This window comes from Oncorhynchus kisutch, linkage group LG28, assembly GCF_002021735.2.
Source record: "Oncorhynchus kisutch isolate 150728-3 linkage group LG28, Okis_V2, whole genome shotgun sequence".
NCBI lineage: Eukaryota > Metazoa > Chordata > Actinopteri > Salmoniformes > Salmonidae > Oncorhynchus > Oncorhynchus kisutch.
In genome coordinates, this window is record NC_034201.2 from 33,121,031 (window position 1) to 33,139,014 (window position 17,984).

At 42.4% G+C, this 17,984-nt stretch overlaps 1 protein-coding gene across 1 annotated transcript in view; it reads right to left on the minus strand.

The window, feature by feature from the left end:
- The window catches only part of LOC109873219 (ceramide synthase-like), a 46,427-nt gene extending 29,555 nt beyond the window's left edge, over window positions 1–16,872 (minus strand). The window contains exon 1 of the mRNA XM_020464834.2: window positions 16,254–16,872. Coding sequence (XP_020320423.1) covers window positions 16,254–16,375 — 122 coding nt within the window. The 5' untranslated portion in view covers window positions 16,376–16,872. The remainder of the gene's footprint in view (window positions 1–16,253) is intronic.
- Between the last annotated feature and the right edge of the window lie 1,112 nt (window positions 16,873–17,984).

Sequence of the window (17,984 nt, forward strand, 5' to 3'; positions counted from 1 at the left end):
CCATGTGCTCGCCAGAGGTAGCCTGACTGCCATTAGGTACCGAGATGAGATCCTCAGATCCCTTGTGAGACCATATGCTGGTGCGGTTGGCCCTGGGTTCCTCCTAATGCTAGACAATGCTAGACCTCATGTGGCTGGAGTGTCAGCAGTTCCTGCAAGAGGAAGGCATTGATGCTATGGACTGGGCCGCCCGTTCCCCAGACCTGAATCCAATTGAGCACATCTGGGACATCATGTCTCGCTCCATCCACCAACAGACTGTCCAGGAGTTGGCGGATGCTTTAGTCCAGGTCTGGGAGGAGATCCCTCAGGAGACCATCCGCCACCTCATCAGGAGCATGCCCAGGCGTTGCAGCGAGGTCATACAAACACGTGAAGGCCACACACACTACTGAGCCTCATTTTGACTTGTTTTAAGGACATTACATCCAAGTTGGATCAGCCTGTAGTGTGGTTTTCCACTTTAATTTTGAGTGTGACTCCAAATCCAGACCTCCATGGGTTGATAAATTTGATTTCCATTGATAATTTATATGTGATTTTGTTGTCAGCACATTCAACTATGTAAAGAAAAAAGTATTTAATAAGAATATTTCATTCCCTTTATTTTTTTGAGCAGCGTATGTAAACCAAATTCTAAAGATTGATTCAGTACATCGTTTGACATGTTTCTACTGACTGTTACGGAACTTTTGGACATTTCGTCACGTTATAGTGGATGCGCTTTGTGACTTTGGAATTGTTTACCAAACGCGCTAACCAAAGTAGCTAATTGGACATAAATAACAGACATTTTCAAACAAATCAAGCATTTATTGTGGACCTGGGATTCATAGGACTGCATTCTGATGAAGTGCATCAAAGGTAAGGAAACATTTATCATGCATTTTCTGATTTCTGTTGACTCCAACATGGCGGCTAATTTGGCTTCTGTTCTGAGCACCGTCTCAGATTATTGCATGTGTTGCTTTTTCTGTAAACTTTTTTTAAAATCTGACACCGCGGTTGCATTAAGGAGAGGTATATCTATAATTCCATGTGTATAACTTGTATTATCATCTACATTTATTATGAGTATTTCTGTTGAAACAATGTGGCTATGCAAAATCACTTGATGTTTTTGGAACTAGTGAATATAATAAGCCAATGTAAACTCAGATTTTTTTATATAAATATAAACTTTATCAAACAAAACATGCATGTATTGTGTAACATGAAGTCCTATTAGTGTCATCTGATGAAGATAATTCAAGGTTAGTGATTAATTTAATCTTTATTTCAGCTTTTTGTGAATGCTATATTTAGCTGGAAAATGGCTGTGCTTATTGTGGTTTGGTGGAGACCTAACATAATCGTTTGCAGCGCTTTTGCTGAAAAGCATATTTGAAATCAACACTTTTGTGGGATTAACAACGAGAATAGCTTTAAAATGGTATGAGACACATGTATGTTTTAGGAATTGTAATTATGAGATTTCTGTGGTTTGAATTTGGCGCCCTCTATTTTCACTAGTAGTTGTCATATCGATCCCGTTAGCGGGATTGCAGCCATAACAAGTTTTAAACAGGTCAACATTCACAAGGCTGCAGGGCCAGACGGATTACCTGGACGTGTACTGCGAGCATGCGTTGACCAACTGGAATGTGTCTTCACTGACATTTTCTCCCTGTCTGAGTCTGTAATACCAACATGTTTTAAGGAGACCACCATAGTCCCTGTGCCCAAGAACACTAAGGTAACCTGTCAAAATTACTACCGACCTGTATCACTCATTTCTGTAACCATGAAATGCTTTGAAAGGCTGGTCATGGCTCACATTAACACCATTATCCCAGAAACCCTAGACCCACTCCAATTTGCATACCGCCCTAACAGGTCCACAGGCAAAGATAACTGAACTAAATGACTACCGCCCCGTAGCACTCACAAGGATCATATCACCTCCACCTTACCGGCCACCCTAGACCCACTTCAGTTTGCATATCGCCCTAACAGGTCCACCGACGATGCAATCGCTATATCACTCACTGCACACTGCCCTATCCCATCTGGACAAGAGGAATACCTATGTAAGAATGCTGTTCATTGACTACAGCTCAGCATTCAACACCATAGTAACCTCCAAGCTCATCATCAACCCCGCCCTGTGCAATTGGGTCCTGGACTTTCTGACAGGCCGCCCCCAGGTGGTGAAGGAAGGAAACAATATCTCCACCTCGCTGACCCTCAACACTGGAGCCCCACAAGGGTGTGTGCTCAGCCCCCTCGTGTACTCCCTGTTCACCCATGACTGCGTGGCCATGCACGCCTCCAACTCAATCATCAAGCTTGCAGACGACACAACAGTAGCAGGCTTGATTACTTACAACTACGAGACAGCCTACAGGGAGGAGGTGAGGACAATCGGAGTGTGGTGTCAGAAAAACAACCTCTCACTCAACGTCAACAAAACGAGAGGATTGTGGACTTCAGGAAACAGCAGAGGGAGCACCCCCTATCCACATAGAAGGAACAGCAGTGGAGAAAGTGGGAAGTTAAGTTCCTCAGCGTACACATCAACGACAAATTTAAATGGTCCACCCACGCAACAGCGCCTCTTCAACCTCAGGTGACTGAAGAAATGTGGGTTGTCACCCTAAAAAACCCTGACTAACTTTTACAAATCCACAATCACAGCGTGGTACGGCAACTGCTCCGCCCTCAACCGCAAGGCTCTCCAGAGGGTGGTGCAGTCTTCACAACTCATTTATCATGCATTTTCTGATTTCTGTTGACTCCAACATGGCGGCTAATTTGGCTTCTGTTCTGAGCACCGTCTCAGATTATTGCATGTGTTGCTTTTTCTGTAAACTTTTTTTAAAATCTGACACCGCGGTTGCATTAAGGAGAGGTATATCTATAATTCCATGTGTATAACTTGTATTATCATCTACATTTATTATGAGTATTTCTGTTGAAACAATGTGGCTATGCAAAATCACTTGATGTTTTTGGAACTAGTGAATATAATAAGCCAATGTAAACTCAGATTTTTTTATATAAATATAAACTTTATCAAACAAAACATGCATGTATTGTGTAACATGAAGTCCTATTAGTGTCATCTGATGAAGATAATTCAAGGTTAGTGATTAATTTAATCTTTATTTCAGCTTTTTGTGAATGCTATATTTAGCTGGAAAATGGCTGTGCTTATTGTGGTTTGGTGGAGACCTAACATAATCGTTTGCAGCGCTTTTGCTGAAAAGCATATTTGAAATCAACACTTTTGTGGGATTAACAACGAGAATAGCTTTAAAATGGTATGAGACACATGTATGTTTTAGGAATTGTAATTATGAGATTTCTGTGGTTTGAATTTGGCGCCCTCTATTTTCACTAGTAGTTGTCATATCGATCCCGTTAGCGGGATTGCAGCCATAACAAGTTTTAAACAGGTCAACATTCACAAGGCTGCAGGGCCAGACGGATTACCTGGACGTGTACTGCGAGCATGCGTTGACCAACTGGAATGTGTCTTCACTGACATTTTCTCCCTGTCTGAGTCTGTAATACCAACATGTTTTAAGGAGACCACCATAGTCCCTGTGCCCAAGAACACTAAGGTAACCTGTCAAAATTACTACCGACCTGTATCACTCATTTCTGTAACCATGAAATGCTTTGAAAGGCTGGTCATGGCTCACATTAACACCATTATCCCAGAAACCCTAGACCCACTCCAATTTGCATACCGCCCTAACAGGTCCACAGGCAAAGATAACTGAACTAAATGACTACCGCCCCGTAGCACTCACAAGGATCATATCACCTCCACCTTACCGGCCACCCTAGACCCACTTCAGTTTGCATATCGCCCTAACAGGTCCACCGACGATGCAATCGCTATATCACTCACTGCACACTGCCCTATCCCATCTGGACAAGAGGAATACCTATGTAAGAATGCTGTTCATTGACTACAGCTCAGCATTCAACACCATAGTAACCTCCAAGCTCATCATCAACCCCGCCCTGTGCAATTGGGTCCTGGACTTTCTGACAGGCCGCCCCCAGGTGGTGAAGGAAGGAAACAATATCTCCACCTCGCTGACCCTCAACACTGGAGCCCCACAAGGGTGTGTGCTCAGCCCCCTCGTGTACTCCCTGTTCACCCATGACTGCGTGGCCATGCACGCCTCCAACTCAATCATCAAGCTTGCAGACGACACAACAGTAGCAGGCTTGATTACTTACAACTACGAGACAGCCTACAGGGAGGAGGTGAGGACAATCGGAGTGTGGTGTCAGAAAAACAACCTCTCACTCAACGTCAACAAAACGAGAGGATTGTGGACTTCAGGAAACAGCAGAGGGAGCACCCCCTATCCACATAGAAGGAACAGCAGTGGAGAAAGTGGGAAGTTAAGTTCCTCAGCGTACACATCAACGACAAATTTAAATGGTCCACCCACGCAACAGCGCCTCTTCAACCTCAGGTGACTGAAGAAATGTGGGTTGTCACCCTAAAAAACCCTGACTAACTTTTACAAATCCACAATCACAGCGTGGTACGGCAACTGCTCCGCCCTCAACCGCAAGGCTCTCCAGAGGGTGGTGCAGTCTTCACAACTCATTTATCATGCATTTTCTGATTTCTGTTGACTCCAACATGGCGGCTAATTTGGCTTCTGTTCTGAGCACCGTCTCAGATTATTGCATGTGTTGCTTTTTCTGTAAACTTTTTTTAAAATCTGACACCGCGGTTGCATTAAGGAGAGGTATATCTATAATTCCATGTGTATAACTTGTATTATCATCTACATTTATTATGAGTATTTCTGTTGAAACAATGTGGCTATGCAAAATCACTTGATGTTTTTGGAACTAGTGAATATAATAAGCCAATGTAAACTCAGATTTTTTTATATAAATATAAACTTTATCAAACAAAACATGCATGTATTGTGTAACATGAAGTCCTATTAGTGTCATCTGATGAAGATAATTCAAGGTTAGTGATTAATTTAATCTTTATTTCAGCTTTTTGTGAATGCTATATTTAGCTGGAAAATGGCTGTGCTTATTGTGGTTTGGTGGAGACCTAACATAATCGTTTGCAGCGCTTTTGCTGAAAAGCATATTTGAAATCAACACTTTTGTGGGATTAACAACGAGAATAGCTTTAAAATGGTATGAGACACATGTATGTTTTAGGAATTGTAATTATGAGATTTCTGTGGTTTGAATTTGGCGCCCTCTATTTTCACTAGTAGTTGTCATATCGATCCCGTTAGCGGGATTGCAGCCATAACAAGTTTTAAACAGGTCAACATTCACAAGGCTGCAGGGCCAGACGGATTACCTGGACGTGTACTGCGAGCATGCGTTGACCAACTGGAATGTGTCTTCACTGACATTTTCTCCCTGTCTGAGTCTGTAATACCAACATGTTTTAAGGAGACCACCATAGTCCCTGTGCCCAAGAACACTAAGGTAACCTGTCAAAATTACTACCGACCTGTATCACTCATTTCTGTAACCATGAAATGCTTTGAAAGGCTGGTCATGGCTCACATTAACACCATTATCCCAGAAACCCTAGACCCACTCCAATTTGCATACCGCCCTAACAGGTCCACAGGCAAAGATAACTGAACTAAATGACTACCGCCCCGTAGCACTCACAAGGATCATATCACCTCCACCTTACCGGCCACCCTAGACCCACTTCAGTTTGCATATCGCCCTAACAGGTCCACCGACGATGCAATCGCTATATCACTCACTGCACACTGCCCTATCCCATCTGGACAAGAGGAATACCTATGTAAGAATGCTGTTCATTGACTACAGCTCAGCATTCAACACCATAGTAACCTCCAAGCTCATCATCAACCCCGCCCTGTGCAATTGGGTCCTGGACTTTCTGACAGGCCGCCCCCAGGTGGTGAAGGAAGGAAACAATATCTCCACCTCGCTGACCCTCAACACTGGAGCCCCACAAGGGTGTGTGCTCAGCCCCCTCGTGTACTCCCTGTTCACCCATGACTGCGTGGCCATGCACGCCTCCAACTCAATCATCAAGCTTGCAGACGACACAACAGTAGCAGGCTTGATTACTTACAACTACGAGACAGCCTACAGGGAGGAGGTGAGGACAATCGGAGTGTGGTGTCAGAAAAACAACCTCTCACTCAACGTCAACAAAACGAGAGGATTGTGGACTTCAGGAAACAGCAGAGGGAGCACCCCCTATCCACATAGAAGGAACAGCAGTGGAGAAAGTGGGAAGTTAAGTTCCTCAGCGTACACATCAACGACAAATTTAAATGGTCCACCCACGCAACAGCGCCTCTTCAACCTCAGGTGACTGAAGAAATGTGGGTTGTCACCCTAAAAAACCCTGACTAACTTTTACAAATCCACAATCACAGCGTGGTACGGCAACTGCTCCGCCCTCAACCGCAAGGCTCTCCAGAGGGTGGTGCAGTCTTCACAACTCTTCACCGGGGGCAAACTACCTGCCCTCCATGACACCTATAGCACCCGATGTCACAGGAAGGCAAAAAAGATCATCACAGACAACAACCACCCGAGCTACTGCCTGTTCACACCGCTACCATCCAGAAGGCGAGGTCAGTATCAGTGCATCAAAGCTGGGACCGAGAGACTGAAGAACGGCTTATATCTCAAAGGAAATCAGACTGCTAAACAGCTATCAGTAACATAGACTCAATAACTGGCCACTGGATCACTAGTCATTTTAAACAATGCAACTTTAATAATGTTTACATTACTCCTATCATATGTATATACTGTATTTTATACCCTCCATTGCACCTTGCCTACGCCGCTCGACCATTCATATACTTATATGTACATATTCTCATTCACCCCTTTTAGATTTGTGTGTATTAGGTAGTTGTTGGGGAATTGTTAGATATTACTGCACTGTCGGGAACCAGAAGCACAAGAATTGCACTACACTCGCATTAACATCTGCTAACCATGAGTATGTGAAAAATACAATTTGATTTGATTTGACTACAGCTCAGCGTTCAACACCATAGTGCCCTCAAAGCTCATCAATAAGCTAAGGACCCTGGAACTGAACAACTCCCTCTGCAACTGGATCCTGGACTTTCTGACGGGCCGCCCCCAGGTGGTAACGGTAGGTAACAACATATCCGCCACGCTGATCCTCAACACACGGGCCCCTCAAGGGTGCGTGCTCAGTCCCCTCCTGTACTCCCTGTTCACTCATGACTGCACGGCCAGGCACGACTCCAACACCATCATTAAGTTTGCCGATGACACAACAGTGGTAGGCTTGATCACCGACAACGACGAGACAGTCTATAGGGAGGAGGCCAGAGACCTGGCCGTGTTGTGCCAGGACAACAACCTCTCCCTCTATGTGATCAAGACAAAGGAGATGATTGTGGACTACAGGAAAAGGAGGACCGAGCACATTTTCATTGACCGTGCTGTAGTGGAGCAGGTTGAACTTCAAGTTCCTTGGTGTCCACATCACCAACAAACTAACATGGTCCAAGCATACCAAGGAGGAGACCTTGGTATGAAGAGGGCACGACAAAACCTATTCCCCCTCAAGAGACTGAAAAGATTTGGCATGGGTCCTCATATCCTCAAGGGGTTCTACAGCTGCACCATCGAGAGCACTGGTTGCATCACTGCCTGGTATGGCAACTGCTCGGTCTCCGACCACAAGGCACTACAGAGGGTAGTGCGTACGGCCCAGTACATCACTGTGGCCAAGCTTCCTGCCACCCAGGACCTCTATAATAGTCGGTGTCAGAGGAAGGCCCTACAATTTGTGAAAGACTCCAGCCACCCTAGTCATAGACTGTTCTCTCTGCTACCACACGGCAAGTAGTACCGGAGCACCAAGTCTAGGTCCAAGTAGCTTCTAAGCAGCTTCTACACCCAAGCCATAAGACTCCTGAAAATCTAATCAAATGGCTACCCAGACCATTTGCATTGCATTGCCCACCCTCTTTTACGCAGCTGCTATTCTGTTATCATCTATGTCTAATCACTTTAATAACTCTACCTACATGTACATATTACCTCAATTACCTCAACTAACTGGTGCTCCTGCACATGGACTCTGTACCGGTACCCCCTGTTTATAGTCTCGCTATTGTTACTTTACTGCTACTCTTTAATTACTTGTTCCTTTTATTTCTTATTTGTATTTGGGGCTTGTAAGTAAACAACATCTGTTGTATTAAGGCATGTGACTAGGTCTGCACATTTTGGGTAATATTCAGGGGTGGAAACTTTCCGTGGGAATTAATGCCAATATATGGGAATATGTGCAAATTAATATTAATACCATTTAAATGTAGATGTTTTCGCATTGGATATATTTACCACATCATAGGGAGACAGAAACATAAACCTTTTACCTAATCATAAGTAGACATAATTGCAAATGATTAAATCCTTCCAATAGAAATAAAGAAAAACAATTTAGTTACGAATTGAACTGTAATTAAATTAGTTGACTTCACATGGGATGATTTCACTGAACAACAAAAGGGAATATTGAATGATCTCCAATGATCCATCGCATCTCTCAAAAAGTTTTCAACATATGTGTAAAATGATCTAGAAACTAAAGCTTTGGTTGTCTTCCTCTCAGGCTTCCATGTCTTCTCCCTGGACCTCCTCAATGTCCACCTCTTGATCATCAGACTCTTGAGGCCTCATCTTCACTGTCACTTTCCAACCTGGTTGAGGATGGCTCGTTGTCAAGCTCAAAAAGCCTCAAATTTGCCCGGATGACTACCAATTTCTTAACCCTTGTATTGATCAGCCTGTTGCGTGCTTTGGTGTGTGTTCCCAAACAAGGACCAGTTGTGCTCTGAGGTGACTGATGTTTGTGGGATTTGGAGAATGATGGAGGCAACAGGGGAAAGAGCCTCAGATTCAAAAAGTCGCTTCGAACTAGGTGGCCGATTAGATATCTTAGCACGACTCCCATATTGCATCTCAATCCCAAAGCCCTTGCTTGGAACTCTACTTCTCCAGACTGCCAAGAACCTTGACCTCATGCAGGCCAAGGTGGCGAGACAGTAGTGATGACACCATAGGCCTTGTTGATCTCTGCACCAGACAGGATGCTCTTGCCAGCATACTTGGGGTCCTACATGTACGCTGCGGCATGTATGGGCTTCAGGCAGAAGTCTTCACACTTTTTGATGCATTTCAGAACTGTAGTTTCCTCTGCTTGGAGCAACAGTGAAGTGGGCAGGACAGTACGGATTTCTTCTCTTACATCTGCAAGCAGTGTCTGAACTAGAGGTCGATCGATTAATCAGCATTTTTGGACACATTATGGCCGATTACATTGCATTCCATGAGGAAACTGCGTGGCAGGCTAACCACCTGTGACGTGAGTGCAGCAAGGAGCCACGGTAAGTTGCTAGCTAGCATTAAACTCTTATGATTTGATAATTGATAGAGCAGTTTGAGCGGTGGTAGGGGGCAGCAGGTTCGTAAGCATTCATTCAAACTATACTGCGTTTGCCAGCAGCTCTTAGCAGTGCTTGATTCACACGCTGTTAATGACTTCAAGCCTATCAACTCCTGAGATTAGGCTGACAATACTAAAGTGCCTATTAGAACATCCAATTGTCAAAGGTATATGATATACAATGGTATAGAGAGAAATAGTCAACGCTTCATAATTCCTATAATAACTACAACCTAAAACTTAACTGGGAATATTGAAGAACTGGGAATATTCAACCACCAGCTTTCATATGTTCTCATGTTCTGAGCAAGGAACTTAAACGTTAGCTTTTTTACATGGCACATATTGCACTTTTACTTTCTTCTCCATTACTGTGTTTTTGCATTATTTAAACAAAATTGAACATGTTTCATTATTTATTTGAGACTAAATATATTTTATTTATGTATTATATTAAGTTTAAAGTGTTCATTGTTCATTTAGTATTGTTGTAATTGTCATTACAAATAATATATATAAATAATAATAAAAATGTTTAAAAAATATAATCCGCATTTTTTGGTCCTGCAATAATTGGTATCGGCGTTGAAAAATCATAATCATTCGACCTCTAGTCTGAACATCAGACAGGATGGCATTGTCTCCCTCAATCCGTGCAATGGCTACTGCTATAGGTTTCAGGAGTTTCAGGCTGCTTTCCACTCTCTCCCAAAATACATCATCCAGGAGAATCCTCTTGATGTGGCTGTCCATATCGGCAGACTGTGATATGGCCATTTCTTGGAGAGACCCCTTCCCCTCCAGGAGACTGTCAAACATAATGACAACAACACCCCAACGAGTGTTGCTGAGCAGCTTCAATGTGGTGCACTTATTCTTCTCACTGTGCTTGGTGAGGTAGATTGCTGCTATAACTTGATGACCCTTCACATACCTAACCATTTCCTTGGCTCTCTTGTTTTCAGTGCCATTATGTCCTTGAGGAGCAGATTCAATGCATGAGCAGCACAGCCAATGGGTGTGATGTGAGGGTAGGACTCCTCAACTTCAGACCAAGCAGCCTTCATGTTCGTAGCATTGTCTGTCACCAGTGCAAATACTTTCTGTGGTCCAAGGACAATGACGACTGCCTTCAGCTCATCTACAATATAGAGACCGGTATGTCTGTTGTCCCTTGTGTCTGTGCTCTTGTAGAATACTGGTTGAGGGGTGGAGATGATGTAGTTAATTATTCCTTGCCCACAAACGTTCGACCACCCATCAGAGATGAATGTAATACAGTCTGCTTTCTCTATGATTTGCTTGACCTTCACTTGAACTCTGTATCCAGCAAATGAGTAGGTAAAGCATGTCTGGTTGGAGGGGTGTGTGCTGGGGGAAGAACATTCAGAAATCTTGTCCAATACACATTGCCTGTGAGCATCAGAGGTGAACCAGTTGCATATACAGCTCGAGCAAGACATTCATCAGCATTTCTCTGACTATTTTTTATATTTTACCTTTATTTAACCAGGCAAGTCAGTTAAGAACAAATTCTTATTTTCAATGATGGCCTAGGAACAGTGGGTTAACTGCCTGTTCAAGGGCAGAACGACAGATTTTGTACCTTGTCAGCTCGGGGATTTGAACTTGCAACCTTTCGGTTACTAGTCCAATGCTCTAACCACTAGGCTACACTGCCGCCCCATGATCCTCCATTGAGTCAAAAAAAACTTCTGATTCCGGGAGAACCATGAGCTGTTGCTATCGATAAAGTGTCTGATTCATGATTTTCACCTCGAATAGAAGTAGAGGGACTTTTGTCAGAGGTTGTTTGTTGTGAGTGCTGAGGGAACTTTATACACTTGGCCAGATGATTCTGCATCTTTGTTGCATTCTTCACATGTGATTTGGCACAGTATTTGCAAATGTACACAGCTTTTCCTTCTATATTAGCGGCAGTAAATGTCTCCACACATCAGATAGTGCCCGTGGCATTTTCCTGTAAAGATTAGGGGGAAAAAGAGTTTAAAAAAACAACAAATACAATTCCATGTACAGATAAATAGCTAAGCAGTTAGATTAAACAACTCCTTTGTAAGATACATGTTTAATTTGAAAACATTTATGTAAACAGGTGAATTAACACACAGTTAGCAGGCTCAAGCAAGCTAAAAATCCACATGATAGCAAAAACTAACTAGCAGAAATTGTTAACAAGTTAGAAATTATTTAAACACACTTTGCCGTAGGCTACTATTTATTAGTTAACAAAATATAATGTATGTCACATAAAATATATTCACCCCACCCAATATTGTAATCAAAACTTACCAGAAAGCACGTAGGCCTTGGCTGAGACAGTGTGGTAGTGTGGGCTCTATAGCATATCATTAGTGTGTAAGATCTTGAGAATCAGCTGTACATGTGATGGAAGAGCGCACTACACATGTGATGGAAGAATGCACTGTTGCATGAAGAGGATTGCAATTCCATTGAATTGGGGATAATGTAACCAAAATATGCCACAAGACCTAGAATTACCCTGTGTATCCCACAAAAAAACATTCAGCTAGCTTTTTTGATGAATTTAAGCAAAATTCCCCAAATTCCCGAGCTTAACTTCCCATGGACAATTTCTGATTTTCTTTTTAAAATTTACCAGAAAGTTTCCTACCCTTTGCAACCCTACATGTGACAAATACAATTTTATTTGACATCTTGTAATGAATAATGTGGATATTGAGAAAGTTGAGGAGACTAAACTGCTTGGAGTAACCCAGGATTGTAAACTGCCATGGTCAAAAAATATTGAAACAACAGTAGCTAGGATGGGGAGGAGTCTGTCTATAATAAAGCGATGCTCTGCATTCTTAACAGCACTAACAAGGCAGGTCCTACCGGCCCTAGTTTTGTCGCACCTGGACTACTGTTCAGTCGTGTGGTCAGGTGCCACAAAAAGGACTTAGGAAAATTGCAATTGGCTCAGAACAGGGCAGCACGGCTGGCCCTTGGATGTACACAGAGAGCTAACAATAATATGCATGTCAATCTCTCCTGGCTGAAAGTGGAAGAGAGCTTGACTTCTTCACTACTTGTATTTGTGAGAGGTATTGACATGTTGAATGCACCGAGTTCTATGTTTGAACTACTGGCAGCTCGGACACCCATGCATACCCCACAAGACATGCCACCAGAGGTCTCCTCACAGTCCCCAAATCCAGAACAGACAATGGGGGGTGCACAGAACTACATAGAGCCATGGCTACATGGAACTCTATTCCACATCAAGTAACTCATGCAAAAAGTAAAATTGTATTTAAAAAACCTTACAGAACAGCAGGGACAGTGAAGCCACACAAACAAAGACACATGCATATAAACACAATAACAAACACACTATACACACACATGTACACATGGATTTTGTGTTACAGATGCTATGTGGTAGTAGAGTAGAGGCCTGAGGGCACACACTTAATATGTTGTGAAATCTGTTATGAATGTATTGTAATGTTTTTTAAATGTATAACTGCCTTAATTTTGCTGGACCCCAGGACCCCATCCATGGAAATGACTGGTACAAGAAAAATATGGTGGAAACTCCCTCTAGCATAGAATCATGCTTTAATTGTAAGTGGAGTACACAAGTCAAGTGCACACTTCAGGAAAATGTGGTATGCAGCCACACATTGAAAACTGACATTCACATAATAGCAGAAATGGGGCAGCTGAAAACCTTCTGGTGCAACGCTGTGACCATGTCTCTCTCCGTCACTGTGGAGGAAACTATTCTCCAATCCAGATAAACTCAGTGCTTTTTAAACTGGGGCAAGGTCATGTCTTGCCTATAGGTACCCTGATGCTGTTGTATTATTGTGCCAAAAAATATCAAATGTGGAAATGGCCACATACAGCATGATTTTCAGTTGGTTGGAGGAGCATGGGGCTCAAAATAGCTGAGCTGTGGGTTTGATTTAGGTATTGTATTGAATAAATGTCATAACAATATGTTTCTTTGGATTTAATTAGGCCTATATTAATATTGTGTTGGCCAATAGCCACATACAATGACTATAGTAGGCTATATACATGGAGTGTACAAAATATTAGAAACACATTCCTAATATTGAGTTGCACCCACTTTTGCGCTCAGAACAGTCTAAATTTGCCAGGGCATGGACTCCACAAGGTGTAGAAAGTGTTCCACAGAGATGCTGGCCATGTTGACTCTAATGCTTCCCACAGTTGTGTCAAGCTGGCTGGATGTCCTTTGGGTGGTAGACCATTCTTGATACACACGGGAAACTGTTAAGCATTGAAAACCCAGAAGCATTGCAGTTCTTGACACAAACCAGTGTGCCCAGCACCTACTACTATACCCCATTCAAAGACACCTAAATATTTTGTCTTGCCCATTCACCCTCTGAATAGCACACATACACAATCCATGTCTCAATTGTCTCAAGGCTTAAAAATCCTTATTTAACCTGTCCCCTCCCCTTCTACACTGATTGAAATGGATTTAACAAGTGACATAAAAAAAAGGGATCATAGCTTTCACCTGGATTCACCTGGTCTGTCATGGAAAGAGCAGGTGTTCTTAATGTTTTATATACACACCACCCAGTTCATGACAATGGATCGCACATGGCATTCGCATGCTATATAAAGCAAGCAGACAGACATCGAGGCATTGTTACTGTTCGATTGAACTCTAGAATGGGAAAAACTTGTGACTTAAGCGACTTTGAGAGTGGTATGATGGTCGGTGCCAGGAACGCCAGATCCAGTGTCTAGGGTAAACAGAGAATGGTGCTACTAGGGTTGCACATGTTGGGGAATATTCGAAGGTGGAAACTTTCCGTGGGAATTAACGGAAATATATGCGAAATAATATTAAGACCATTTAAATGTAGATGTTTTTTTGCTTTGGATATATAGTTGAAGTCAGAAGTTTTTATTTATTTATTTAACCTTTATTTAACCAGGTAAGATAGTTGAGAACAAGTTCTCATTTACAACTGCGACCTGGCCAACATAAAGCAAAGCAGTGCGACACAAACAACAACACAGAGTTACACATGGAATAAACTAGTTTACAGTCAATAACACAATAGAAAAAAATTAAGTCTATATACAGTGTGTGCAAATGGCGTGAGGAGGTAAGGCAAAAAAAATAGGCCATAGTAGTGAAGTAATTACAATTTAGCAACTTAAAAATCTGCCGTTTCCAGCTACAAAGTCATTTATAACATTTTTTAAAAACCTTTATAGGCAAGTCAGTTAATAACAAATTCTTATTTTCAATGACGGCCTAGGAACACTGAGTTAACTGCCTATTCAGGGGCAGACGAAAGATTGGTACCTTGTCAGATCAGGGATTTGAACTTGCAAACTTCCGGTTACTAGTCCACCGCTCTAACCACTAGGTTACCCTGCCGCCCCATTAACAATGTCTACACTGTATTTCTGATCAATTTTATGCTATTTTAATTGACTTTTTTTGCTTTTCTTTCAAAACAAGGACATTTCTAAGTGACCCCAAACTTTTGAACGGTAGTGTATATTTATTTAAATGTATGTTTCATTGGATAAGCGTGTTGACATAATTACCATATTATAATTAATATGAGGCCTAGATTATTACATAAAGCATGGATTCGAACAGTGTGGGTACATGGGAATGAATTATCTGATGTTCTGTCATGGTGGTGGGCCTTGAACCCACCTGTAGGGGTGGCAGGTAGTCTAGTGGTTAGAGCGTTGGACTTGTGACCGAAAGATTGCAAGATCTAATCCCTGAGCTGACAAGGTTAAAATCAGTCTGGATTTGAACCAGGTTGTCTGTAGTGACGCCTTTAGCACTGAGATGCAGTGTCGGTAAAACACATCACTGGCTAAAATACCGCTAGAGATAGAACAACTCAAGCATCACGTCCTGCAGCTTATCCAGGCGGTCACTGACCCACTGGCACTTCTAACAGGCAGGTAAAATAAACACAACCCCTACAGTTGCTGGCCAACAGATCGGGAAACAAAACTTATCCTATAGCCGTTAACGTAAAAATTATTCTAAAGAAAACAACATCAACACACCGGCTGTGTGACATTGTAGAAAACTGGAGAGGCATTCAAACGGAGTTTACCCGGGCTACTGAGAATATAGCCCCTGGGGCATCCACACGTTTCCAAATGTTTTATTTTTATTTTCCCGTTAGATGAGCATTATTACCGAATTGATAAGAGCGTTAATAAAACCAAGCGATCCGCTCAGTATAGTTCAGCACTTAACATTGCATAACTCAGTAGCCACCACAGCGCTAGAGGTTGGCGGGGATTATCAACTGGAGTGACAGGGTTCCCAACTAGAATGACAGGGTTCAAATGAACATTGAATTGACCCTTGCGCATGTCAGTGCGTAATTTTGATCAAAACTGAGCAATATTCCCAAGGTGTTAGTTATTATGTTGTAATTCACTGGGTTAGCCACCGTTATAATAACGCTACTAACGCTACCTACAATAAGATTTCCAAGTACGACATGTAGTGGCCATTAAGACTAATCAAATTTACAAACAAAAAATATCTAATCTAATAATATATTTTAGCGCTATTTGAAAGAGCAAATGTGGCTAATTCGGTTAAAACCTTGTGCCAAGCTCAAGACTCAATTTGTTTTATCAGCTTGCACGACCGTGCTAGCCAGCTAGCTAGCATAGCCTTAGGGCCAGCTACTGCTTGTCCAGGGTTAAACATATACCATAAAGAAAGGACGTTAATAATTACCTCTCGCTGACCAGTACAACGTCGGCATCGGTCCACTGTTTGAAAATGGAAGGGAGTACTCTCCGAAAGATGAAGAAGAGACCGGGAAAAACTACGACGCCGCAAGCCAGCACTTGCAACATCCTTGCGTTGCACTTGTCCTGCTATCAAGCTAGCGACCTATCTATTATTATAATTTGGTTCGAGGGCTACTAAATGTATTTTACACACCGTGTTTTACACCGGTGACTGGGATTCGCCGTGTTTTCTAGACTGCATTGGTGCTCACGCCACAAGATCCAGTCACCGGTGACCGCTGCGTTTTTTCCCTTGCCTCAGCAGCACCACACTGTACCGTTACACAAAAACTAGCGGTGAAGGTACCCGGTGATTGATTGGTCTTCACTCCTGCCCTGGCGCAAAGCCGGTAACGTTAGCCAACACGCTAACTACATGCCGCGGAATACACTTTAATTACGAGGTTTGAGATTATTCAACCAGCAAAAACATGCGCCCGGTAGTCCACGATGAATATCATAAATATGTGAATTAAACGGCGGAAAGGCAAGGTTCGACCTATGCTTCTTCGAGATGGGGTGCTATGCTGCTAACCATCAACGACTCGACAAGCGCTTTTATGCCTGACGGTGCAGACCCTACACACAGTGGACTGCAAGGTGCATTCCGCAAGACAGCGCCATCTAGGCAGCAGCGGACCTGTGCTGCATACCGTTACAGAACCCTGATTATTCTGAATTTAGCTGTTTTAGTAGCCAACTCTTACTAGTCTCCACTAGAACACTGAATTCGACTATGCATTATTATGAAAGCATGCGTTTTCTTTAAAAACACTCTATTTATATGTATCACAAAAGAGAAGTAGAAATATAAATATTCACCACATTTTTATGTATTTTCTGTATATGTAATGATGTAATGTGCATGCTATTTCTAATCACCTTAAACGCTGTATAAAACATAAGTATCAAAAGAGCCCTGTCAATTTTGTATTTGCTCCACATTATGTATTTTTTATTTTTTTTCACCTTTATTTAACCAGGTAGGCAAGTTGAGAACAAGTTCTCATTTACAATTGCGACCTGGCCAAGATAAAGCAAAGCAGTTCGACAGATACAACGACACAGAGTTACACATGGAGTAAAACAAACATACAGTCAATAATACAGTATAAACAAGTCTATATACGATGTGAGCAAATGAGGTGAGAAGGGAGGTAAAGGCAAAAAAGGCCATGGTGGCAAAGTAAATACAATATAGCAAGTAAAACACTGGAATGGTAGTTTTGCAATTGAAGAATGTGCAAAGTAGAAATAAAAATAATGGGGTGCAAAGGAGCAAAATAAATTAATGAATTAAATACAGTTGGGAAATCAAATCAAATCAAAATCAAATTTATTTATATAGCCCTTCGTACATCAGCTGATATCTCAAAGTGCTGTACAGAAACCCAGCCTAAAACCCCAAACAGCAAGCAATGCAGGTGTAGAAGCACGGTGGCTAGGAAAAACTCCCTAGAAAGGCCAATACCTAGGAAGAAACCTAGAGAGGAACCAGGCTATGTGGGGTGGCCAGTCCTCTTCTGGCTGTGCCGGGTGGAGATTATAACAGAACATGGCCAAGATGTTCAAATGTTCATAAATGACCAGCATGGTCGAATAATAATAAGGCAGAACAGTTGAAACTGGAGCAGCAGCACAGTCAGGTGGAAGTTGAAACTGGAGCAGCAGCATG